Here is a 26854-nt window from a genome sequence, read left to right as displayed (position 1 = left end):
CCCCATCTGTCCTGCTGCTCTCCTGGTGGGATAGTGGCAGACGAGCTCTTGTCATTTGCGCTGCCATGCACAATCCTCAGGGCTTGTGCCTTTCCTTTTCTGTCTTTTATTACACATGGAGGTGATGGGAAGCGCTCCTAAGCTTGAAAAGAAAAGGCAGCACAAAGAAAGGCCTGTGTGCCTGCTCGTCTGTGAGCTCTGAGTGCACTTGAGGGGCTGCGCAGCTCTCTGACATCATCTGCTTTGTGGGTGTTTGCAGGAATTCGCTGACTGAGCAAACCCAGGGGATTGAAAACCAGAAGAAGGAGGTGTCCTATCTGACTGAAGAGCAGGGCACTGTGATGAAGGTGATCCTGTTGTTTGAGTAAGAGGCTGGGATGAGCAGAGCCTTGGGCAGGGCGCTTCTGTGGAGCTGGCTGTGGGATTTCCCTGCTGACCCCAGCCACTCATCTCACAGCAGGCAGTGCTGGTTGAGCTCCCCTCCTGCAAAGGCTTTCTCTTGGTCACGTTTACCCAGGCCACCTCCTGCGGCTGGAAAGCTGCCCGCATTCTTGTCCTGGTAATCTAGGACCTCCAGGAGCAGCTCTGGTGTCTTCCAGAGAGTGGAGACTCCTGGGTTCCCTTTCAGACGTATCCTCCCCTGCCACAGCTCATCCGGAGAGCGTGGAGACAACTAGCCAGTGGTGTCCCAGCCCGTACTATGGCGGGGGACACAAAAATTCCTGTCCCGCCCTTAACTTGTCCTGATGAAAAAAGGCTGAGCATCTCTGCAGACGAGGCCTGTGTTTTGCTTTCTGATGCACTTCCTGACGATGTTCCTTGGCTTTGATACGGAATGCAGCGGTCCAATGTAGCAGCCTGGTGACGTGCTCATCTCCTGTGCTTCTTTCTCTCTTCCCCAGGATGTCCAGGATGTGAGAGAGGCAGTGTCTGTGACACCTAGGGAAAACTGCTTCGCAAAGCCTGACTGGGTTCTGAAAAATGCAGGTATGGACTCAGACAGGTGTGTCTTGTTACACTGGGCTTATGCTCAGCGCTGCCAAAATGAGGCCGTGCTGCAGCCTCGTCTCTCTGAGGAAGAGCCAGATGAGACTACACCAGCTGGCCCAAGGACACAGCTGTGGCACCGCGGCTCCCTTGGGCTCAGCGGCTCAGCCCCATCATGCCCTCGCTCCCTGCAGTGGTGCCCCTGGCAGAAGTTCCTGCGCTTTGCTGGTATTTCTCATGGACCACAACCAGGTCCATGTTGTCCTTAGCTCTCCCCATGCAGCTCGGCCTTGAGCCTGCTGCCCTTCACACAGGGCCTTGCTGCCTGCCACTGTCCGCAGACCCCATCTCTGTGCACCGGAGATAGAGATGCTGTCAGTAGGCAGTCTTAGAAATAGCCTGAGACAACTAGGTGCTGGGAGACTGGGTTCCTGGCAATCATCCGCTATCTTCTCTGTTCAGGGGTCTCCATAGACCTGCAGAGATCATCTGGTTCTGCATGGCACTGCAAGGTGGCTTGGTTCCTGTGCTCTCCAAACGTGCTGGAGACCTTTGAGCAGGTGGGGTAACTGAGATCCTCGGTGCTGCTTTTGTTCCCTCCTGTCGAGCTGGGGGAAGCCCCTGGGACTCTCCCCTCAATCCCCTCTGCAGTACTGGTGCTGCTCAGGTGCCCGGCTCCTGAGGGCTCCCTCAGTTCTTGGCTTACCAGAAACCAGTGGTATTCCTCTGAAGGCAGGCTGACCTGGGCTGAGCTGTGCTGCTACATCCTGCATTCCATTGTCCGTGGTCAGGGCTGGGTGAGGAATCTGCTCCTCTGCCACCCCGTTTGCCTTTTTCATCTCTGATCGTTGTTCTTTGGGTTGGGCAGGGGGGGAGGCAGGGGAAGATGGGGAGCTACTGGTCAAAACAGTTTTCTTTGTAGCCCTGACTCCGGTGTGGCGTATTGCACGTTGTATAACGGATATTTTCCTCTCCATGGGAACATGCAGAGCTCTCTTTCTCTTGCCAGCAAGGCAGCGGGTCGTGCCTGTCTGCTTCTTTACCTGCCATCTGCAGCACCAAAACAGCTTGTACGCTCAGTGCTGCCTATGCTTTACACTGTGTGGGCAGCAGTGTGTGCCTCATCTCTCACTCACTCCCTGCTCTCCACTTTCAGCTGGACCTTTCCCCGGGTTTCTGCATGCCTCTGAAAGCATCTCAGAACTGGCTGGTCTTCCACTTGCCTGCAAAAGTCCTTCCTACTGCACTTACTGTGCGGCATGCCACGGACACAACCTTGTGGGACATCCGCAGCGCTCCCCATAATTTTGTTGTCTATGTAAGTGTCTACTGGTACATGGGGCTGGGACGTGGCTGTAGGGAAATGCCCCCGCTAGGGAATATTCTGGAGAAGAGGACCAGTACGTTCTTTGAGAAGTGCTCAAGGGGAGACTCAGCACCACCACATCCTAGAACGGAGCTGCAGGAGCTTCTGGAACTCCAGTGGCCCAGGTATGGTACATGTGTTGACCTGCTGCCCTCTGTCCTATCTTGTAGGGTCTGGATGAGGAAGATGTAACTATGCTTGGGAATTTCAGCTACGATGTCAGGAAAGAGCTGACCCAGACCTTTGACCTGCAGGTACAGTTGTTGCGTGTGGGCAGGAGACCGTTCCAGAAACACTGCTTTGGCAGCAAGTCAGTGGCAGGGGGAGCGTGGGGAGTCCCTGCCAGGGCAGGGGTCCAGCACGGGGGCCAGGAGGAACGTGCTGAGGTTCAGAGGGCCGTGAGCACATGGCATGGCAGGGTAGCTGAATAAAACAGGGAGAGCACCGTGTTGGACCCAGCAGTGCGCAGGTGTGCAGTTCCCCAGCAGTGCCCACCACTTTTGGCGGAGCCCTGCAGGCCCACATGTGAAGGGAAATGCCTTGAAATGCAAGTGTCAGGTGGTGAGAGCCCATCTAGGCCCTTTTTCCCCTGGGACCACACAGCGTCAGGCTTCCAGTGCTGCTCATTCTGCTACCACAGGCCAGATGTTTGCTCCGCTGAGGCACAGGGGACTTAGAGGGACCGCCTGGGAGAAGGGAAGCAGTGAGAAGCCTCCTCCTCAGCCAAGGAGGGAGCTGGCACCCTGCTGACAAGGAAACGCATGGAGGCAGCTGCGGTTGCTTCCAGGCCTGTTGTGAAGTCTCTTGTCCTCTTTGTTTTGCAGACCGGAACCCCCAGAGCCTTTTGGTATATAAAGCTCGTCGTACTCAACAACTGGGGAAACGTGGGACACACCTGTATTTATCGGGTGCAGGTTCATGGCAAGATAGCGTGAACAACTGACATTGGCTGAAGACACTAATTGGCATTGTAGAAATAGATTATTTAAAAAATAAAACACAAAATTATCCCAGACCAGTGTTGTGTGTTTGCTGTGGGGCAGAAGGTGTTCTTTCACAGGCTTCCTCTGAGTAGGCCGTTTTTACTTGTCCAGCAGAAACCAGACATTCCTCACTTTGCCTCTGCCCCCTGGATGTGAGTGAACCAAATAAATGGAGATTGTGATGCCCAAGCCCTTCCTTGTCTGGAGGGGTGCAAGGGACACCCATGAGGGCTGGCAGGTATTTTTACATCCACGGGGCTTAGAAACGGGTGTTGTCCTCCCAATCCAGCCTCAATGGTGGTGCTGTCATTGCTGACTCCAAATCCCATGAAAACCTCCCATAATTGAGAGGGTGTTCCTCTCCCATTTCTGCTACTCATGGAGCTCCAGAAATGCTGTCTGCATACAGACCCCACCTGGCCCCAGAGCCAGCCCAAGAGGTTTTCCTTTGGACTTTCTGCACAGGAGCTCCCATGGCCCTGCAGCTGCCGTGCCTCTATACCAATGTAAGAGCAATAACCCAAGTGTCTTCAGTCTAGTCTTGGCAGAGGCAGGGCTGTGATTATGCCTGGAGAGTGGGCAGCTGGGTGCATCCTGTGAGTGGGATACTGAGGGCTGGGAAGGATCACCTCGCAGGCACACCTCTGACGGCATGTTCAGGGAAGCAGGCCCCTGGAACCTGGTGGAGCAAAGCAGCCCTGGACTTACCCTCGTTACACGAAACACTACTTCTGCAGCTGGCTGGCCCTGCCTGGGGCCACCAGAGAGGGGGTGCAGCTGTGGAAGAAAATGAAAAGCCCTGCTGTGCACCATCTCCATGCCATGGGAACTATGACCAGCAGGACTGACCAGCATGGAGGCTTCCGCCAAAAAAGACATCTTTTCAAGCCTCCCAGGGAGCAGCCCCAGCATGCTGTCAATGGGCAGCATGGAAAGGATACGAGCAGCATGGAAAGTACACAAGTAGCATGGAAAGGACACGACTAGCATGGAAAGGACATGAGCAGCATGGAAAGGACACGAGCAGCATGCCAGCTTCCTTTTCACCCTGTGTTCCCATGGGATCTGGACTTGGCAACAGCAGCAGCACTGTGGGTCTGGTTTGGTCGTCTCACATGGGCTTTCAGCTTAGACTCTTCTCCCACGTATTTCTGAGCCCAGTGGCTCTTCTCCTACCCACAGCCCTCCCATGGTGACAGCTGAGTGCATCCTATAGCAGGGACGCTGCTCCTTAAACACCTTCAGGGACGGTGACTCCACCACTTCCCTGAGCAGCCTGCTCCAATCATGTAGTTGCCAAGGTTGGAAACAGCCTCTAAGATGATCCATTCCAACTTTCCACCTACTACCAATATTTCCCACTGAACTGTGTCCTTCAGTACATTATCCAGAGAATCACAGATGCCTGCAGAATGACAGAATGCCTACCCACTCCTTCCGAGAAGAAATTCTTCCTAATATCCAACCTGAACATCCCCTGGCACAACTTACTGTGATTCCCTCCAGTCCTACCTCTGGTTCAGTAGGAAAAGCAACTCACGCTTGCCCCACCACAACCTCCTTTCAGGGAGCTGTCAATTACCTTCAGCTATGCCCCCAAGGCTGACAGGGTCCTTTCCCCAGGTGGTAAATCAGAGGTCCAGGCTGTGACTCAACTGTTACCGTACGCTCCACCGCTTCACTGGGTGAACCAATGATTGGGCTGGCTGAAGGGCAAGCCTTCCCTAATACAAGGATTCAATGCAGTGCAACGCTTGTACAGTTGCCCATCACAATGCAGGCTGACATAATATAAGATGATTGATGGTTCCTTCACAGTTGAAGGTTGTGTTCTTTCCTGGGCTAGTTCTTGATGACATTACTAGAGGCATAGAGTAGTTTGGACCAGGAAAGGCTCAGCTCGCATTTCATCAGTCCCATGTAGTCCATCACCAGGTGTCACACTGACCTCACAGTGGCACTGGAACATCTTGATAACACATTGCTCTACCTGGTGATCCTGTGGACTCAAAGAGACTCATGTGGAGCCATACAGATGTTTTGAGATACTAGAAAGAGAAGGTTTGCCTTCCAAGGCAAGATGCAGGCTGTGTTCCTGTTCTGGATCAGCACCTCAGCTTTCACTGGATTTGCCACAGGGACATGATTAAGGTTCCCCTAGTGATGAAAACCAGAGTGTTGACCATGACGTCTGCAAGCCAGTTACCGGGGGGATGACTGGTCCCCCAGACTCAAATAATCTTCCCCAAGGTGCAAGCAGGCCACACCACTTTAGTCCTACTTGCACCTTTCAAGGTCATTCTGTTTTATGGGTACTGGGCTCTAGGTTCTCAGGGACAGGGAGCAGAAGATTGTTTTCATTTTCTGGAGAGGATTGTTGTCTTGGGCAGCAGTCTTGGTCTCATCCTGGAGCAAGTGTTGCAGTCTTGGCATGCCCAGGCGATACCAGATAGCTGTATGGGCAGCCCGCAAGCTTTAGCAGCTGCCCACATTGTCTTTTGTTCAGCATGCCACAGCTTCTGATGTAACCTGCAGGCAATGTTCTTGGATGGTGAATCATCAATCCATTGAACTTGAGCGAGCGTGTCGGCTTCATCGATTCCCAGTAACTGTAGAGGCTGATGGCCACATGAAGAGGTGATGGGAGGCACTCCTAAACTTGCAAAGAAAGGGAGACACAAGGCAGTGCCTGTGTGTCTGCTCATCTGTGAGCTCTGTGTGTTAGTTAGGGGCTGGGGAGCTCTCTGACTTGTGTGTCTGCAGAAACTTGCCCTCTCTGGTGAGTGAACAAGCCCAGGAGATTTAGTTCTTGAGGAAGGGGGTAACTTGCCTGTCTGTGGAGACTGGCTCTGTGATGAAGCTGATCCTGCACTTTGGGGAAGACACAGGAATGAGCATCTGGAGGGATGCAATCCCATGAGGGCTGGCAGGTATTGCAACAGTCACGGGGCTTAGAAACCCACCACGGCTCAAGAAGCAGCTCGGTCGGTGTGTTCCCAAAAGCAGCCCTGATGGTGGTGCTGCTGTTGCTGACTCCAAATCCCATGGGAACCTCCCATACTTGGAAGGGTGATCCTCTCCCACTTCTGCCTCTCAGGGAGCTCTGGAGATGCTGTCTGCACAGAGATCCCACCTGGCCCCAGAGCCAACACAGAGCTGTTTCACAGCTTTCCCTTTGGATGCTCTGTGCAGGAACTCCTGCAGACCCATAGCATCCATCCTCTATACCAGTCAGTGTAAGAGCATCAACCCAAGTGTCCTAAGCTCTCCTAGGACATCTTCCACTTTCTAACCTGCTTTGTTGTCTCTTTCTGGATGGTTTCAAATATCTTAACATCCCTTTTATATTGTGGAGACCTGAAACGAATTCCAAGGCTTGGAATTAAACAGGGTTCAAATGCACTGGTAAAATTCTGGCCTATACTGACACATTTGAATGGAACTAGGAATGTAAATTCAGCGTTGCTTAAGGAAGTGCAGTTTCACTGCAATTAATTTGTGCAGGCTGAGCAACACAAGAACAAACATCTCTTAAGCGTTTGACACTAATAAGTCACAAATTGTAATTTTTTTACTAATTAAGAATCCAACAAAATAGACCAGCGAAAAAAAGAGCTTTTTATCTTGCATGTTTTATGAAGAGACAGTCCTTCCAAGACCAGCGTCTGCTCTGTGTATGCTAGCTGAGATTTGCTTTCCCTTGAGACTCATATCGACAAAGGAGGTTATACTAACAACACTGCACAGCCTCCCCTCATCCTACATCCTACCGAAACATTCTGCCGAAGTTGAGACTCTCTGATCCTCCGAGGAGTGCAGAAGCTGAACATGTGAAGGAGTAGTACTTTTTCTGTGTTGATTTCGAGGTCAAAGAACGTTTTCTGAAGTGATGAAGCCAGCATCGGCCCCCAAGTATTTGGCTGAGAAAAGTAAAACCACACAGTGCCAGGATTTTTTCACAGACTGCACTCCAAACTCAGGAACAGATTAGGAGAAATGTCTCAGTCTTCACTTCTGTTTTGTTCACACATTGTCTCTGAGTCAACCCATCCCTTTACTGCCAACCCTCTGGACCAGTCCCCCTCTGTGGGAAAGAACAGAAAGGCAAAACAGAAGCAATGCAAATTATTGTCTCTCGCTCCTACACCACAGAAAGCAAACAACCTTCACATCAACACTTTAGTTCTGTGTGTCACTCACACAAAGTCTCTCTGAAAGTTCATGTCTATAGAGCTGCTCAGGAGCAAGCAAGAACTAAGGCATCCCAGGTTCACTGGAAGGGTAATGGAAATAAATGCCATTCACCAGGGATATTTGGAGACGTTTTAGGAACAGGATTCAAAAAGAGGACGCAAACTAACAAAAAAAAATCTGTTCTGATGCATGTCTGCTAGCTCGGTACAAAGTGATGTTATTTTTTGGGCACTTTCAGAACAGCCTATTTCTCCTGCCATATCTTGATGCCTTAGTCACGTTCATCACTTTTTGTCCCAAGGATATGTTAGAACCATGCAACAGTTTGTATTGCTGCTTTCCTTTCTCTGTGTAACCTCCAAAGTGCTGCTCTCTGTCCTGCCAGACACATAGTGACCACATGCTCTGAACCAGCCCATGGGGACTTGAGCCAACACAAGCATTTTGAAGCTTTGTGTTGTGTATAAGGAACTGGTGACAACCATCATGGGGGTGCCCAGACCTGAGAAATGGTCACTGTAGCTTCACAGAACTTGGTAGTATATAGGTTAGTCTGAACATAGCATTCTTCAGAAGTGTCAGGCAGATCACGGTTTCACAGGAGGGAGGAGAGTGCCTTCCACTCAAAACTGGGAGCAACTGCAAAGCCTCTAGGACTCCAGAATCACTGAAGCACTGTTTCAGATAAATACTGAAGATCATTGGATCACAGAACTCACTGGGATGAAGTGTTATATGGATCATCCAGTCTCAACCTCCCTTTCACAGACACAGTCACCACCCAGCAGCTCAGGCTGCCCAGGGCCCCATCCAACCTGGCCTTGAGCACCTCCAGAGATGGGGTATCCACAGCTTCTCTGGGCAGCCTGTGCCACTCAGTAAAACTTTTCCTATTAACATCTATTCTAAATCTGCCTTGTTTTAATTTAAAATTATTCCCCCTTGCCCTGTCACTGTCTGACCATGTAAAATGCTGGGTTTGCCATAGTCTTTATAAGCTCTAAGTACTGAAATGTCACAGTGAGGTCTCCCTGAAGCATTCTGTAGGCTGAAAAAGCCCACTCCCCATAGTCTTTCTTTGTAGGATAGGCACTCCAGCGCTCTGACCATCTTTGTGTCTTATAAAACCAGCCATTAACAAAGAACCCAAAGCCCTGCCTGTAGCACCAGTCTCATAGCCAAGCATTTATGGACTGGATCCTTCTATTCTGTCCCGTCCTCACCCAAAAATGGAGGGAGGGAAGAGAAAATAACTTGTCCCCCAGACTCTTTCACTGACTGTCCCAAAGCCTTGAAGTCTTTCTTAATTCCCCTCAGTCTATGGTACGCAGCTTCCTCTCCACCTGTCAGGAGTGGGTAGCAGTCTGTCGAGTACACCAGCTTGCAGAATATCCTGGTGATATCCCTGATCCAGGCTCCAGGCAGACTGCAGACTTTCCTATGATGAGCTCTCTGTCTAGTGGAGACCATGGTCACTTTGATTTCTCACGGACTGCCAATAAATGAGCTGGTCTCCCAAGCAAGTTGGTGCAGAGCTGGGCCAGTTCTGAAGTGGCTGACCTCCCCCACCCTTTGATTGTTTTGTTTGCCCCCTGTAGCATCCACCCACCCTGAGATTCCTTGGAGGCCTAATCAAGGTCAAGGGTGGGCAGTGCTGGCTGCACCCATGGTACCTCAACAGCCTGCCCACAAGTTTCCAGCTGTCCCCTGCTCAAGTGAAGCACTTTAGGTTGCTTCAAAAAGCCCCACAAAGAGCTTTTTGTCTGCCTCTTTTTTTTTTTTTTTTTTTTGCTATAGGCCCCTTAAGTGAGTAAGGCTATTCTGTTTGGGTAAGAGATCCTCAGCAAAAGAAAAAGAGACGTAAACATCAAAAAAGCCAGGGCCTCCACACAAGACTGGATTGCTTTACTCTGTGGGTAGGTCAGGATGCAACAGGTAGGCGTCAAGATTCTCCCCTCTATCCTCTTTCCAAACTTATCTCTATCCAAGGACAAGCAGATGTCCAGAAATAGTGACCAAGTGTTGAGTGAGCAAATCTGAGAAGTTGAATAATTAGCAATATATGCCTAGCTGGCAAAAATTTTATGTTTATCCAGTATTCATATGTTTAGATGAGTGCTGGGAAGATTGTGAACCTGGAGAACTCATCCAGTGAGGAACCAGGGGAGAAAGAGATAAGTGTTGCGTAATGGAGCAGAAAAGATTTAATGCTGTTTACTGTGTGTGCTCCTGCTTGCAGGACACCTGCCATTGCAATTGTGAATAAAATCTGCTTTATCAGAGATACCGTCATGATAAATTCATTTGGATATTTCCAGCAGTCTGAGAACTCCTGAGGCCTTCTGATGTCTTCTGTCTCATTTCAAGATCTCCTGGATTTCAGGCCCACCTCTCACATCGTGATCTGCCATCATTTCACAGAACATGACTGCACAGGAGCCAATGACTGCACAGAGTACAACCTATCTACTCAAATTCTCTACAAATCAGATAGGGGGGCATAGAAATCAGAAAAAGATGATGCTCCCTCCCATCCCAAAGTCCTAGCATGGGGAGAAGGAGCAGCCTCACTTCTGCAGATTCCCCCATTTCCCTAGTATTCCCTACTCAGCCTTGCAATGGCTGAAGCCAGCAGCCTGGCCCCTTCACTCCAACTCTGTCCTACTCCTGATCACACCCACCTCTTAGCATCATTCTTCTTATGCTTCCTGCAGGATGAAGCTAACAAGGATCTGCTTCCTCTTGCCCACTAAGGTGAGACCTCCCTGGGTGTGTCATGTGCTGAGGGCCAGCAAAAGAAGGGCTTCAGGCAGAAAGCATATGGGGAGAGTGGAACATGGGTGTCTTATCTCCCCCATCCACCTCTCCATCTACCTCTCCATCTACCTCTCCATCTACCTCTCCATCTCCGCGGTCCCTTGGAAATACCCTTGAGCCTATAGCTTGTTCCTGCTCCTCTTTAAACATGAAAAAATTCTAGCCAGTCTGCAGTTTTTATAAGTAAGATGACAATTCATAAGTATCATAAAGGAAGTTGTATTTATTTTTTTTAATTCCATACTTAAAGAATAAGTTATAATAATTCCCTTTGCTGCTGCTCAGTTGAAGACTCTCAAATCTCTTTACTTGCAAATATCTGTAGCACTTTTTTTTGTTAGTTTTGTAGAATTGCAACTTATGAAACAATATTTTGCAAAATCAAGTATACACTGCACAAATTATTTCAGTGAATTAGTACAGCATAGGATAAAACACTTAATTGGATTAGGACAGGTCAACAGAATGCTAGGAATCAGTACGCCAAGTTGGAAACATCACATGGCTGAGACCTTAACTCATTAGTGCAAACCGTGATATTGAGTATGAATGAAACTGTAGTATGTGAGCTAAATTAACTGTGCTGTAAACATTTTAAATTACTTAACATATTCTTCATATGGCAGATTTTGTAGTGTAAAAAAAATAATACATAAATTTCTTATCCGTCCTTTTGCACTTATTGCAGGGACGTTATTAAAGCACAATTCCCTGTTTAACATACCATGTACAGTGACAAGTTGAGCCTGTTTGGCTCTTTAGTGGCATGCTGACTTATTAAGATCAGCGTGGTTTTAACAAGTTAACGGAGAAAGGAAACTGATAGCTGGGGTAGGTGCATGTTGAGAGGAACTGCTTATTTTGATTGGATAATCCATCTTCCTATTTTGCCGGAATGTTCCTGTGTGCTGCTCCATTTGCTGGCATGAATGTAGCCTGAACTTTGAATGACTGCTTTCACTGGTGCCTGAGATAAAAGAAATAATGTGATAAAGGATGGCAAATACTCATCCCAAGTATTCATTGCATTTTACAGTGAGATTAAAAACCTTCCCTGGAGAAGCAATCTACGACAATTTAAAGGTGTTAGAAATGCATAAAGTTTTGCATATATTTATCTCTAGTCATATGAATTTATGAATATCTGTGTAGTTAGATGACCTTTTAAGGGCAGAGCTGCTCACATGGAATCAAAGAGTGGGAACTCTTTATAAGAGTGATCTTGTTAGGTCTACTTGGAAATATAACTGTACTTTGTAAGCATGTTTCCTCTTTTTATTCTAGCTTCGTGTGGGTTTTGCTTCAGCCACAGACAGAGAAATGATCAAAAGCATTCTGGGCTGCAGCCTTATAGCACTGAACTGCCTCTTCTAGTAATTACTTTTAATGAAATATTTCTTAATTAAGCATTAAGGATGGATGATTAGGGAAGGCTGTGTTGTAAGTTGTATAATGGTTACTCCGCTCAGTACAAAAGTAAAATAAAGGTGGTCAAGTGGGGAAGAAACATTACTTGTTATAAAAAAAAGCAAACAGGGATGTTTGCACGGCAGGGTGAAGAAACAGCTAAATGTTAGTTTAAGACTATCTTTCATCAAAGTAAAATGAAAGACAAGAGTGAGGTTTCCAAGTGCACTAATAGTCCTGAACTATATGGTTAATGTAAGCAAACGGCTGAATTTTAGGGCAATTTTTGCCTTTTCTCTCCATTTTCTCTCCATTTAAAATCTATATTCTGACCTGTGCTCTACTGGCATTGACAATCATTAATCAGTTGCTCGTATTAAAAAGTATATTTGTTTCAGTGTTAGTATTTGTATTCTCATGGCGCTTACAGTCTCTGAGTGAGTCCCATTTAATTACCACAATATATGTATATATAAATATATATATATTTACATACATGTGTTGTTATATTAATGTAAATACACAAACATTCACAGACATACATACATGTAAAATACGTAGGTTGTTCTGAAAGTAGTGCCCTCTATTTATTTTGATGGAAAACACAACAGATACAAACAGCATGATAATACTATTAAGGGAGCAAATTCTTAACTACAAAGCAGTATTTTTCAGCATTGTCAACATCATTAGCTATGCAATTGCACTCATAACAATCTGCGTGACCATCCGGAACATGGCTTGTCTTTTATGTTGCTGTCTCCAAATGGATGTCAGAATTAAAGACGAGGAGAAAGTAAGTAATTTCCCTGAATGAAAACAGGTAGACAAAGCTCAGCTGAACTGTGGGAGTATAAACCATGCTAAAGAGACAACATGACATCAATATTCAGCAGGTTCTTGACTTTTCATTGACAGGGCTATGTTTCACTGTGTTATCCCACTGCTAAACTATTTAGAAAATAAAGATATTTCTGTAGGTTATTCTTTTAAATTCTTTGTAGAATTTTTGAAGAAGAGGGAATTGATGATGTAAGATACACATTCTAGCATTCAGCTGAAATAATAAGAAAGTGGCATTAAAAAAAAAAAGACAATGAAGTCATAAAGCAGAAAATGAAAGTGGTACGTGTAAAAGCGTACACAAGGGGGAAAACCTTAAAAACCAAAAAATGATGAAAGAAAACTTCTACCACAGAATAATTAATTTTCAAGACTTTGAAGAAACAGGAGCCTATGAATGACCTTCAAAGCAATCCAGCCCATCACTTGGGATTTATACAGGAAAGGAGAAGCACAGCTGCTTATCTTTATCATGTACACTTTCGGCTTGATACAAATTGGCCTCATTCTGTTGTGCACCATCACCATCTCAAGTCTCACCTGTAATCACCTTCCTTTACAGCAAAGAAAAGTGATTGAGAGCAGCCTGCAACTTTTGGACAAAATGGGCAAAAGGTTTCCTCAACAGTGTCTAAGAGAGAAAATGTCCTTCAGATTTCCTGAGCAGGTTCTAAAACCCAGACAGAAAGAAACTGTTAAAGTAGCTATTGAAGAAATCTTGCAGCACATCTTCTATATCTTTAGCAAAAATCTGACTCTAGCTGCGTGGGATGGGGCAGCTCTAGAACAATTCCAAAATGGACTCTATCAGCAAATTGAGCAATTGGAGGCATGCATAATCAAGAAACAGACTCACTATTTGTGGAGTAAAGAAGTCAACAGGCTGAAACTGAAAAAGTATTTCCAAAAGATAGACTCCTTTCTTAAAGAGAAACAACACAACCTGTGCTCCTGGGAGATCAGCCGTGCAGAAATGAGGAGATGTCTTCAATTGACTGATAAAGTCACGAGGAAGCTTTACAACTAAGGTACAAAGATTCTGACCTGATATAATTTAGCTTTAGAGTTAAATACTATGATCTATCTTGGGGCAATGCTTCTATAGTTCACTTTCATCATATTTGAATGACTATGCTGCTAATGTTATTTTTGAAATTGTAGTATATTGTTCAATGTTGGTTGACTTCTCTTTGTCAGGCATTATGTGTACACTACCTGTAAAATGACCCATATGAATTTTCAGTGAGGTTACTCCATGGGAAGGAGTTTAGGTTGATGCTGTTTATTCTTTCAAGTTTTGTATGCTCTTTTCCAAGAATGTTTTCTTTAACACATTTGATGCACTCTAACATTTGCTTTGTTCAAAGGGATAAAATAATTCTAGAAGAATTTGTACAGAAAACTGTTTGCAATAACTATATTTCTGCAATACTTATCAGTTGTATGCTGCTACTTAATAGTTATTTACCTCGTCTCTAACTTTCTGGGGAAGTTTTGTTTATTCCCCCCACCCCACCCCCCATCCTGCCATCTTTCCAATTCACTTTAACTTCTTTCACATGCTTATTTGAATTAACTTTTCTACGTAAAACTATCCTAAAGTTACATTAGCTAATAGCACATCCTACTTGTTCCTGGGCATATTCATCCTGGCTACTGCAACCTCAGACTTGATTCCATTCCAGTTCACTATGATTTGGTGCTATGCTTTCTTGTTGCATGAAATCTTCCTCTCGCCTTTTGCTCATAAATCCATTCACAGAGACATGTCGCTGCCAGTATTCCAGCAGAGTTCCACCCTTAGACCACACAGCTTTGACGAATAATAGAAATACAAACAACTTACTCAACATAAACTACTTCTACTGGGCAAAAGTCCACTAATTTCTGCAAGGGTAAGACAGGATTTTACACTTGGGAAACTGTCCCTGGGTAACTCCATTTCAAATTAATGTGTTTTCTGTAGTCGCTTGCTGTATGTTAGAAAGAGGGAATACAGAGTTTCATACAGGCTAGATTACCAACTGAATTTTTGTTAAAAAATGATAATAATAAAAAGCCAAAGAAAGCAGCTGTATTTTGTGGCCAAAGCTGATCATCTCTGGACACACTTCTGGGTCCTACATGAAGAGGTAGGGGAGAGATGGTGAGATTAGTTCTTAACAGAAGGAAATTTCAGTCCCAGAGGGCTGAAATTAGTAAGGGTAGCTTTTAACATCTGGTGAGGAGACATTTGAAAGCTCTTCCTGTTCTGCAGCCATTCAGAATAGTAGCATTCAAAGTACAGATAATAAAAGCGGGTCTGTATAAAAATGAATTGATGAAAACAATAGCAATGATCATCCAGATCTCAAGTACCATTATCTGTGACAGAGGTCTCTTTTGCAGGGTAGCCATACTCTCCTCTCTGCCAGTTACGGATGCAAGCTAAAGGAAATGATGACAGCTATAGGTCTGAAGCGAAATACCAGAAGGAAAGCCTGCCAACAACGCTACCATGATCCAATACAAACAGAAAGGAAAAAGCGTGAGATTCCACAAAAAAAAACTACTAACAACACTTGGAATAGTTCCTCTGCCAGACTGTTGGAAAGCTGATTTCCTGCTTGTTTGTTTTTTGCACTTCTGCAAACCTGTACAATAAAAGGATGTTCAGCCTATTTAGTGTTCTGGTTGTGGCATTCGAGCAGACTTCTGCAATGAAGTAAAATGATACTGAAACAGCCCCATTTTTACTGAAACATGGAAATGGGATGAAATATCTTCAGCTGCTCTCTCATGAGGGATTACAGGATTTTCTGCTTCACTTTCCTGCAGTAGAAAGATGTTAACTCATAGCTTACAGATTATTCAGAAACTCTTATCCCCAAAAGCTTCCTTTGTGGTTCACAATTATCCTTCGTAATCACGAAGTATTACAGTCAACAGGGTACTTTACAGCGCAGAAGACAACAGAGTGGGCACTAGAGGGCAAAGTGAGATTATAGACAAGTGTGCGAATTGCAGGTAAATGTGTGTATGTTTTGGCAAGACAGCATTTCAGCTCTTAATCACTGTGTTGCCTGTCAATCATCTAACTGCTATTGAGTTTACAAAAGAAAAACGAACTATTTATGAAGAAAGGAAGAGAATCTCAGAGAGAGTCAATATGAGTTTACAAACCAGCATTTGATTTCAATGAATTTTCAGTCATCTGTGAGATTGCAGAAATTATCTGTAAAGAGACAGTGTCTCAATTACTCACGTAAGCATAGAGACTTTGGTACAGAGATGGCTGCTGAACAAAAAAGAGGTAAAAAGCCAAACAATATTTACAATATTTCTTTGGTTTTTCAAAGAAGGGTAAAGAGTCTGTAAGGCGAAGAAAGAGAGGTAAAGAAAAAAATGTAAAGAGTCAGCAGATCCTTTTGCTTGTCACGATAGTATTTTGGAGCAACCTGTATTTTGTCACCACTGCGTTACTGGGTCAGCGGTATGTGATGTCCTTGACCTGAAACCTTCTACTATTTCTTCCACTTAGAATTTTTCTGGAAATTAAGACATACATAGTAAAATACCATTCTGAATATAAATTGTTTTCAAATATAAATGAATGAAATTGTGAACACGAAATCTTAAATCCAGGTAGAAAATTTAACACAGAAGTCTTTCCAAGCTAAGAGTGCTTACAGCTAAAAAAAGAAAGCCATACATTTTCTCAAAAGATGTGCACTAGTGCTTTCCTGCACAGATCCCATTCCCACATTCTCAGTTGTGGCTGTTTTTCATGGCTAGTTTCAAAGCCATGTTGTTTACATGTGCAGTGCTGCACTTCTTAGGAAATTTAATGAAAATGTGCATGATTTCATCTACACAGAGCCTGTTTCCTGGAGTATATTTATGAGACTGGGATCAACTGCATTGTATCTGACATGAAACATCAGAGTAGCTACAGCTGATCTCAAGCATGCTAATTCCAGACTTTACTGTGGCGGATTTTTTGCACAAGACGTTACAGCTGTCCAAAGCAATTCTTCCACAGCTTTGGCATGTTCTGCAAACTGTGCCTTTACTTCATTTTTAAATTGGAGAGAGAGAAGGAGGGAACAAAACCAAACCAAACCAGGGAGAGAGAAAAAAAAAAAAAAAAAAAAAAAAAAAAAAAAAAAAAAAAAAAAAAAAAGAAAAGAAAAGAAAAAAGAAAAGAAAAAAAAAGAAAAGAAAAGAAAAAAAAAAAGAAAAAAAAAAAGAAAAAAAAAAGAAAAGAAGAAGAAGAAGAAGAAAAAACCAGAACAAAGCCTGTGTGAGTGACTCCCCAAACAATTATCCAGGATTAGCCCTTGCGGTAGGGAGGACAGCTGTGAACCCTTCTGTCAGAGCGATGTGGACTGGAGAGAGGAGCAGGAGCTGCTCATGGGGAAATTAACTTTGCTTTAGAAAGTTCATGCATTGCATATAGGTTGAAAACGTAAGGATTTGATACTTCCCAATATGGTGACTATGCTTTTCAATATATAAAAAAAAAAAATCTAATATTATAAATGTAGGCAAAGATGAGTCAGTTATACCACTGTTTTCCATAGTTATATCAAGAAATCTTGGTAAGGCATCTCTTTTCAACTATTTTCCTAGCCTGCAGACACTCTGGGGCTGAAGTCACCTCTACAAACTGGAGGACAACTACGGTGCTGCAGTGGGACCCCTCCCTGCTGCATCAACTCACAGCTGAGCCTACCTTCTTTCCAAACAAATTTGGTGTTCCTCATCAGTTGTGTCCTGGGTGAATGCCTCTTCTTTCTGTAAGATACTAAAACCAAAACCCAGCACACATGAACTGGGAGCCCTCTGTTTTAATTTAATCGAAGCAATGGTAGTTCATGAATAGATGAGCACACAGAAATAAATGTTCTTCCTCATCTCTCCTAGCAAGAGGCAGCAGGGTTGACTGGTTCTCTAGAACCAGCCTTCTTGCACCCAGATTCTTTCTAACTGGGGTTCTAAAACCAGGTATTAACTTCACTGATGAACAATTCAAAATTCTGAGCGAATAGCAGCCTGAGACCCAATCCAAACAACAATCAAATCCCTCTCCTGATTTTTGAAAACATGGGAGTGAGCACCATTAATGTTCATCTCCACGAAATAACTTCAGAACAGCATTTTCAAAGTCAAAACCCACACTAAGAAGAAGAAATACTGAGATTCCAAGTAGTATATCTGCCCCCTTCACACCAGTTACTATAATGTCTACTCACCTTAGCTTTTACTGAATGCTGTATTCTCCAAGTTCCTTATCTTGGTAGGCCAGAGCCTTTACAGCTTCCTCTGGACTTAGCTGGAGAACTGTGAGTACAGCTCATTTTCCCAGAATGGAAATATCAAACATATTTAAATAAAATGAAAGCTTTTCTTCTACAACACCAAAACCAGCATCAACAACAACAGCAACCACAGAAACAATAACAAAAACCCCACAAACAACCCCCCCAAAAAACAAACCAAACCCACCCAGCCCTATTTTACTTTAACTATCTGTGAAAATGCTGCTCTTTCAGAAATTAATTAAGAAATTAATATGCTTTCTATCCAGCTCTCCTCAACTTAGAGGTGGGCTCAGTTCTGGTCTCCATGTTCAGAGTAGAGCTCACATTGGCTGTTGCAGATCTTTACTTGGGATTATAATGTTTAATAGTTAAAACTAAGTTTCTGCAGCAGAATTCACACTGTTTTCCTTTGGGCAAGGCTCAAAGCCTGTCACAGCTATTCACGTGTAGAACAGGCTAGAGGTGGCTTCACTGTCTCTGCGTGGCTTTCTGTGTTGTGTGTGACCATAAAGTCAGTAAGGTACTGCTATTTTCAGGTTCTCAGAATGGAAGTAAGCATTATCTTTCTTTCCCCCTGTCTGACTGGTAGCTGCTGAGCTCCAGAACCCCAGAAACCTCCTGCCAGACCTCACCTGGAAGATCGTGGCAGCTGTGGCAGTGATGGAGAGGATGAGGAACAGTACCGTCGGCAGCTGTCAGACCACTCAAAGAGCCTTGGGCACGGCACTGTTGTGCAGGCTGCCTGTGGCATTTCCCTGCTGACCCCAGCCTCATCTCTTGTCAAGGATTGCTGGTTGAGGTGTGGCACACGTGTTCACCTTGTGAGAAATGCTCGTATTCAGTAGTTTGGGCTTAGGTGAAGTTTCCTATGAATCACAATTCCTTTCATGCTTCTACAGAAGCGGGCAATCCTGACAAGGGTGTGCCAGATCAGAGCACATTTTCTCCATTCCCTCACTGGCCGAGGACTCCCAGGTTTACAGCCTGTGCGAGGCTCCTCATTCCCTCAGCGGATTTCCTGTCCCTGTGTACTGCTTGGTTAGCCCCTCCCAGCTCCCCTCCTCCTACTCTTTAGCTTTTAACTGTTCTGGAATGCTGGGATAACCCCTCATAGTTAGCCTTCCCCTCTTGTCTGGCATTCAGGCTGCAGAACTGGTTTGTACCAGTACATCTCATGTTACGTTATTCACAGCATACACTTTTTCAGAGTATAAAATTGGAATGCTCAGAAATTCAAAGTCTGGCTGAGATTTAATGGTAAAAGTAAAAAGAGGTTTCTGCTGTTTCTCAATGGGGTGGCACGGTTCTGTTCTCCCCACATACAGGATCCAAGCCGATCCCTTTCTGCAATGCAGGTATAACCCATGACAGCGCACCACGGAGATATCTGATGGCAGTGAAAGCGGCACACGCATTTTGGGCTACAACTGGCTGAGCCCACCAGGGCTGTCGATGGTGACGTACCATGAAAGCTGCGGGGTCTCCCACCTGCCAGCCCTGCTGATTCTGAGGTCAGAGCCACGAGCTGCCGCTGTGCAGGCCCAGGCCTTTGTGAGGTCATGACTGGGTGCCACAGTCTGGCCCACTGAGGCACCACCTGGAACTGTTGGCCGTGGCTGCCGATGCATGTGGTAGGAGCTCGTGCTGCTGTCCTGGTGACTGTGCTTGGGGCAGGCGCACTTCTCCTGCAGACTGGGTTTAAGGCTTGTTGCTCACTGGCTTTCTTTTGCGTAGACATTTCTGCTGCTGAAGGGGACACTGAGAGGGGGCAAGCTTGATTCTTCCACATCATGAGGAGAAAGGCTCCACAGAGATCAACAGGGGCACAGAGTGCCCCTGAAAGGGTGAGGGTGAGGAGAGCCGGCAGGAACTTGGAAGAGGCAGAAATGGAGAGCAGCCGGCTCTCAGAAAACAGGTAGGTGGGAGGTTTGTTCCTCCTGGGGACACGAGCTGTTGGGCAGCAGAGATGGAGCAAATGTGGGGCTGAGGACAACACAAAGTCCAGATCCCATGGGAACACAGGGTGAAAAGGAAGCTGGAATGCTACTCATATCCTTTGTGTGCTGCTCATATCCTTTCCATGCTGCTTGTATCCTTTCCATGCTGCTCGTGTCCTTTCCATGCTGCACACTGTTGCCAAGCTGGGGCTGCTCCCTCGGAGGCTTCCCAACATCTCTCTTCTTGCTGGGGCCTCCGAGCTGGTCAGTCTGCTGGCCGTGGCTCCCGTGGTGTGGAAACGGTGCACAGCAGGGCTTTTCATTTTCCTCCACAGCTGCACCCTGTCTCCAGTGGCCCAGGTAGGGCCAGCCAGCTACAGAAGCAGTGCTTTGTACAATGAGGGTAAGTCCAGGGCTTTGCTCCACCAGGTTTCTGGGGTGCGTTTTGGCCAGCAAGGGGCACCCCAGTACAACAGGAGCTGGGACGCCAAGCCTTAGGCTGACCTCCTTCTCTGAACGTGCCATCAGAGGTGTGCCTGCAAAGTGACTCTTCCCAGCCCTCAGTATCCTGCTCATAGGATGCACCCAGCAGCCCCGTCTCCTGGGCACAGCCCTGCCCCTGCCCTTCTTAGAGGGTCAGACACGGTTCTGACTGTATTCCTGGAGGACATGCTTGAGCTTTTGTTTTTCCTCTTTCTTTGCCAGTGTCCGACATCATCAGGTATCTGAGAGAGTCACCAACCCTGGTCTCCCTCAAGAGACACTTCAGAACATGCATCTCCTCTGTGTGAGTACAGCAGCTGTCCAGTGTGGTAGTGGGGGTTCCATTGGTCCGGGTGGGCAGGCCAGGCTGGCGGTGCTACCCACCGGGAGAATGGTGCAGCCTACCTGTGGAGAGTACCTCAAAGCAGGACGTGTTTCTTCATCTCCTGCATAAGGAGATTTGACTCCTCAGCAAAAGAGAAGTCAAGCTCACAGCAAAGGGCCTGTGAGCCACTGCTTTCGCTTGCTGGATCAGCATTCTTCCCTGGGTTACTTCAGCAGCCTTCCTGAAGGTGCTCTGGGAGGCAGGATTTGGCATGGTTTGCCTGTGGTGCTGAAGGCAGCTGAGGGAAGCCCCACTCCTTCTGGAGGCTGCTCTGTTGGATGTTCTTTGCCAGCAGCAGACTCCCCACTTTGCTGCTTTGCAGCCTGTAAGAGAAGATACCCCTGAGAAGGGTTCTGCCTCAAACCCTGAGCGCTGCCAACACCCTGACTCCTTCATTTTCAGGAAGGAGATGTCCAAAAGCAGGTCTGGGATCTGTCTGCTCCTTCTTCTGATCCTTCTATCAGCTCATGGTGAGTATTTGCCTGTTGCCAGCAGCGCACACAAACGTTAGAGGGGTGGCAGGTTCTGGAGCACCTGCGGGGCCCTTCGCACCTCCCGCTTCTGCTGCTCAGGGAGCTCTGAAGGTGCTGTTGACACACAGATCCCAGGTGGCCCGAGCGCCAACTCAAAGCCATTTCAGAGCTTTAGGTTTGGACGCTGTGTGCAGGAGCTCCCACACCCCGTAGCTTTTGTTGTCTGTACAAGTCAGAGTAAGAGCAGAGGTCAGCCAAGCCAAGCCTATGAGGGGAGGCTGCCTGTCCTACCAAGTTCACTGTCAGAGAGGCAGAGGCAGCGGGAGCAAAAAGCCTTTGTGCTTTACAGTCAGGTTTGCAGTTAAGACCTTTCCCCCTTCTCAAAACCGTAACCCGGGTCCTGTGCTGGGGAAGCACCCAGCTCCCGCGCTGCTGTGCTACTACTGCTCCTGCAGCCCTCTGCATGGAGAGGGGCTGGGGGAAGTAGGGACAGTGACAGGCAGGGCCAACGTGGGTTCGTCTCAAGAGGCTGAGCATGGGCTTGCCCAAGGTTATGTAGAAAGAGAGGACTGTCTGGGGGCAGTCCCTACCATTAGTGGGAGCCAGGAAAGGTAGGGTAGCTGCCCAGTGCTGAATGCACCTGGAGGGCATGGCTGTGCCAAACCTGCAAGCCAAAGAACAGGGTCCATTCTTGCATGTCCATGTGCTCTCTGCCCCAGTCCCCCACATCCTCAGGGAACATCCTGCACCCTGGTCTGGGGGCGCGACAGTGGGACTATGGCAATCCTTAGAAACCAGAGAGAAATAACTTTCTGTCTGTGTTGCAAATGACAGCTGGTGCTTACTGTGGAGTCTCATTGGCAAAAATATCGTGGACAAAGGATTTCATGCAGGTCAGTGACAACTGCTGAGGGACAGGGAGTTCCCACAGAGAATGTCTATAGGTGATGGCTGGGCAAATGCATGCATCCTCCTGTTGCCAGCATCGAGTGGTGCTCCAATGGAAATTCTTGCCCTTTCAGGTGCTGTCATTGCAGAGTGCTCCACGCATGATGAACTTAGGGTAAGGGCCCCCATCTGTCCTGCTGCTCTCCTGGTGGGATAGTGGCAGACGAGCTCTTGTCATTTGCGCTGCCATGCACAATCCTCAGGGCTTGTGCCTTTCCTTTTCTGTCTTTTATTACACATGGAGGTGATGGGAAGCGCTCCTAAGCTTGAAAAGAAAAGGCAGCACAAAGAAAGGCCTGTGTGCCTGCTCGTCTGTGAGCTCTGAGTGCACTTGAGGGGCTGCGCAGCTCTCTGACATCATCTGCTTTGTGGGTGTTTGCAGGAATTCGCTGACTGAGCAAACCCAGGGGATTGAAAACCAGAAGAAGGAGGTGTCCTATCTGACTGAAGAGCAGGGCACTGTGATGAAGGTGATCCTGTTGTTTGAGTAAGAGGCTGGGATGAGCAGAGCCTTGGGCAGGGCGCTTCTGTGGAGCTGGCTGTGGGATTTCCCTGCTGACCCCAGCCACTCATCTCACAGCAGGCAGTGCTGGTTGAGCTCCCCTCCTGCAAAGGCTTTCTCTTGGTCACGTTTACCCAGGCCACCTCCTGCGGCTGGAAAGCTGCCCGCATTCTTGTCCTGGTAATCTAGGACCTCCAGGAGCAGCTCTGGTGTCTTCCAGAGAGTGGAGACTCCTGGGTTCCCTTTCAGACGTATCCTCCCCTGCCACAGCTCATCCGGAGAGCGTGGAGACAACTAGCCAGTGGTGTCCCAGTCCGTACTATGGCGGGGGACACAAAAATTCCTGTCCCGCCCTTAACTTGTCCTGATGAAAAAAGGCTGAGCATCTCTGCAGACGAGGCCTGTGTTTTGCTTTCTGATGCACTTCCTGACGATGTTCCTTGGCTTTGATACGGAATGCAGCGGTCCACTGTAGCAGCCTGGTGACGTGCTCATCTCCTGTGCTTCTTTCTCTCTTCCCCAGGATGTCCAGGATGTGAGAGAGGCAGTGTCTGTGACACCTAGGGAAAACTGCTTCGCAAAGCCTGACTGGGTTCTGAAAAGTGCAGGTACGGACTCAGACAGGTGTGTCTTGTTACACTGGGCTTATGCTCAGCGCTGCCAAAATGAGGCCGTGCTGCAGCCTCGTCTCTCTGAGGAAGAGCCAGATGAGACTACACCAGCTGGCCCAAGGACACAGCTGTGGCACCGCGGCTCCCTTGGGCTCAGCGGCTCAGCCCCATCATGCCCTCGCTCCCTGCAGTGGTGCCCCTGGCAGAAGTTCCTGCGCTTTGCTGGTATTTCTCATGGACCACAACCAGGTCCATGTTGTCCTTAGCTCTCCCCATGCAGCTCGGCCTTGAGCCTGCTGCCCTTCACACAGGGCCTTGCTGCCTGCCACTGTCCGCAGACCCCATCTCTGTGCACCGGAGATAGAGATGCTGTCAGTAGGCAGTCTTAGAAATAGCCTGAGACAACTAGGTGCTGGGAGACTGGGTTCCTGGCAATCATCCGCTATCTTCTCTGTTCAGGGGTCTCCATAGACCTGCAGAGATCATCTGGTTCTGCATGGCACTGCAAGGTGGCTTGGTTCCTGTGCTCTCCAAACGTGCTGGAGACCTTTGAGCAGGTGGGGTAACTGAGATCCTCGGTGCTGCTTTTGTTCCCTCCTGTCGAGCTGGGGGAAGCCCCTGGGACTCTCCCCTCAATCCCCTCTGCAGTACTGGTGCTGCTCAGGTGCCCGGCTCCTGAGGGCTCCCTCAGTTCTTGGCTTACCAGAAACCAGTGGTATTCCTCTGAAGGCAGGCTGACCTGGGCTGAGCTGTGCTGCTACATCCTGCATTCCATTGTCCGTGGTCAGGGCTGGGTGAGGAATCTGCTCCTCTGCCACCCCGTTTGCCTTTTTCATCTCTGATCGTTGTTCTTTGGGTTGGGCAGGGGGGGAGGCAGGGGAAGATGGGGAGCTACTGGTCAAAACAGTTTTCTTTGTAGCCCTGACTCCGGTGTGGCGTATTGCACGTTGTATAACGGATATTTTCCTCTCCATGGGAACATGCAGAGCTCTCTTTCTCTTGCCAGCAAGGCAGCGGGTCGTGCCTGTCTGCTTCTTTACCTGCCATCTGCAGCACCAAAACAGCTTGTACGCTCAGTGCTGCCTATGCTTTACACTGTGTGGGCAGCAGTGTGTGCCTCATCTCTCACTCACTCCCTGCTCTCCACTTTCAGCTGGACCTTTCCCCGGGTTTCTGCATGCCTCTGAAAGCATCTCAGAACTGGCTGGTCTTCCACTTGCCTGCAAAAGTCCTTCCTACTGCACTTACTGTGCGGCATGCCACGGACACAACCTTGTGGGACATCCGCAGCGCTCCCCATAATTTTGTTGTCTATGTAAGTGTCTACTGGTACATGGGGCTGGGACGTGGCTGTAGGGAAATGCCCCCGCTAGGGAATATTCTGGAGAAGAGGACCAGTACGTCCTTTGAGAAGTGCTCAAGGGGAGACTCAGCACCACCACATCCTAGAACGGAGCTGCAGGAGCTTCTGGAACTCCAGTGGCCCAGGTATGGTACATGTGTTGACCTGCTGCCCTCTGTCCTATCTTGTAGGGTCTGGATGAGGAAGATGTAACTATGCTTGGGAATTTCAGCTACGATGTCAGGAAAGAGCTGACCCAGACCTTTGACCTGCAGGTACAGTTGTTGCGTGTGGGCAGGAGACCGTTCCAGAAACACTGCTTTGGCAGCAAGTCAGTGGCAGGGGGAGCGTGGGGAGTCCCTGCCAGGGCAGGGGTCCAGCACGGGGGCCAGGAGGAACGTGCTGAGGTTCAGAGGGCCGTGAGCACATGGCATGGCAGGGTAGCTGAATAAAACAGGGAGAGCACCGTGTTGGACCCAGCAGTGCGCAGGTGTGCAGTTCCCCAGCAGTGCCCACCACTTTTGGCGGAGCCCTGCAGGCCCACATGTGAAGGGAAATGCCTTGAAATGCAAGTGTCAGGTGGTGAGAGCCCATCTAGGCCCTTTTTCCCCTGGGACCACACAGCGTCAGGCTTCCAGTGCTGCTCATTCTGCTACCACAGGCCAGATGTTTGCTCCGCTGAGGCACAGGGGACTTAGAGGGACCGCCTGGGAGAAGGGAAGCAGTGAGAAGCCTCCTCCTCAGCCAAGGAGGGAGCTGGCACCCTGCTGACAAGGAAACGCATGGAGGCAGCTGCGGTTGCTTCCAGGCCTGTTGTGAAGTCTCTTGTCCTCTTTGTTTTGCAGACCGGAACCCCCAGAGCCTTTTGGTATATAAAGCTCGTCGTACTCAACAACTGGGGAAACGTGGGACACACCTGTATTTATCGGGTGCAGGTTCATGGCAAGATAGCGTGAACAACTGACATTGGCTGAAGACACTAATTGGCATTGTAGAAATAGATTATTTAAAAAATAAAACACAAAATTATCCCAGACCAGTGTTGTGTGTTTGCTGTGGGGCAGAAGGTGTTCTTTCACAGGCTTCCTCTGAGTAGGCCGTTTTTACTTGTCCAGCAGAAACCAGACATTCCTCACTTTGCCTCTGCCCCCTGGATGTGAGTGAACCAAATAAATGGAGATTGTGATGCCCAAGCCCTTCCTTGTCTGGAGGGGTGCAAGGGACACCCATGAGGGCTGGCAGGTATTTTTACATCCACGGGGCTTAGAAACGGGTGTTGTCCTCCCAATCCAGCCTCAATGGTGGTGCTGTCATTGCTGACTCCAAATCCCATGAAAACCTCCCATAATTGAGAGGGTGTTCCTCTCCCATTTCTGCTACTCATGGAGCTCCAGAAATGCTGTCTGCATACAGACCCCACCTGGCCCCAGAGCCAGCCCAAGAGGTTTTCCTTTGGACTTTCTGCACAGGAGCTCCCATGGCCCTGCAGCTGCCGTGCCTCTATACCAATGTAAGAGCAATAACCCAAGTGTCTTCAGTCTAGTCTTGGCAGAGGCAGGGCTGTGATTATGCCTGGAGAGTGGGCAGCTGGGTGCATCCTGTGAGTGGGATACTGAGGGCTGGGAAGGATCACCTCGCAGGCACACCTCTGACGGCATGTTCAGGGAAGCAGGCCCCTGGAACCTGGTGGAGCAAAGCAGCCCTGGACTTACCCTCGTTACACGAAACACTACTTCTGCAGCTGGCTGGCCCTGCCTGGGGCCACCAGAGAGGGGGTGCAGCTGTGGAAGAAAATGAAAAGCCCTGCTGTGCACCATCTCCATGCCATGGGAACTATGACCAGCAGGACTGACCAGCATGGAGGCTTCCGCCAAAAAAGACATCTTTTCAAGCCTCCCAGGGAGCAGCCCCAGCATGCTGTCAATGGGCAGCATGGAAAGGATACGAGCAGCATGGAAAGTACACAAGTAGCATGGAAAGGACACGACTAGCATGGAAAGGACATGAGCAGCATGGAAAGGACACGAGCAGCATGCCAGCTTCCTTTTCACCCTGTGTTCCCATGGGATCTGGACTTGGCAACAGCAGCAGCACTGTGGGTCTGGTTTGGTCGTCTCACATGGGCTTTCAGCTTAGACTCTTCTCCCACGTATTTCTGAGCCCAGTGGCTCTTCTCCTACCCACAGCCCTCCCATGGTGACAGCTGAGTGCATCCTATAGCAGGGACGCTGCTCCTTAAACACCTTCAGGGACGGTGACTCCACCACTTCCCT

General features: G+C 47.9%; 1 protein-coding gene and 2 long non-coding RNA genes across 3 annotated transcripts; all 3 read left to right on the top strand.

The window, feature by feature from the left end:
• The first annotated feature begins 2173 nt into the window (after positions 1–2173).
• LOC140263818 (uncharacterized) lies at positions 2174–3303 on the top strand. Its single transcript, XR_011905964.1, has 3 exons — positions 2174–2305; positions 2524–2607; positions 3178–3303. It is a non-coding gene; the product is annotated as an uncharacterized lncRNA (long non-coding RNA).
• A 9691-nt stretch (positions 3304–12994) lies between these two features.
• LOC140264670 (interferon epsilon-like) lies at positions 12995–13624 on the top strand. The gene has a single exon (XM_072360603.1). It carries the CDS (start codon positions 12995–12997, stop codon positions 13622–13624), a length of 630 nt encoding a protein of 209 aa, XP_072216704.1.
• A 10798-nt stretch (positions 13625–24422) lies between these two features.
• Positions 24423–25552, top strand: LOC140263816 (uncharacterized). The gene is made up of 3 exons (XR_011905962.1): positions 24423–24554; positions 24773–24856; positions 25427–25552. It is a non-coding gene; the product is annotated as an uncharacterized lncRNA (long non-coding RNA).
• The last annotated feature ends 1302 nt before the right edge of the window (positions 25553–26854 follow it).

This window comes from Excalfactoria chinensis, chromosome Z (genome assembly GCF_039878825.1).
Source record: "Excalfactoria chinensis isolate bCotChi1 chromosome Z, bCotChi1.hap2, whole genome shotgun sequence".
Lineage (NCBI taxonomy): Eukaryota > Metazoa > Chordata > Aves > Galliformes > Phasianidae > Excalfactoria > Excalfactoria chinensis.
This window is presented reverse-complemented; position numbering and strand designations above follow the sequence as displayed.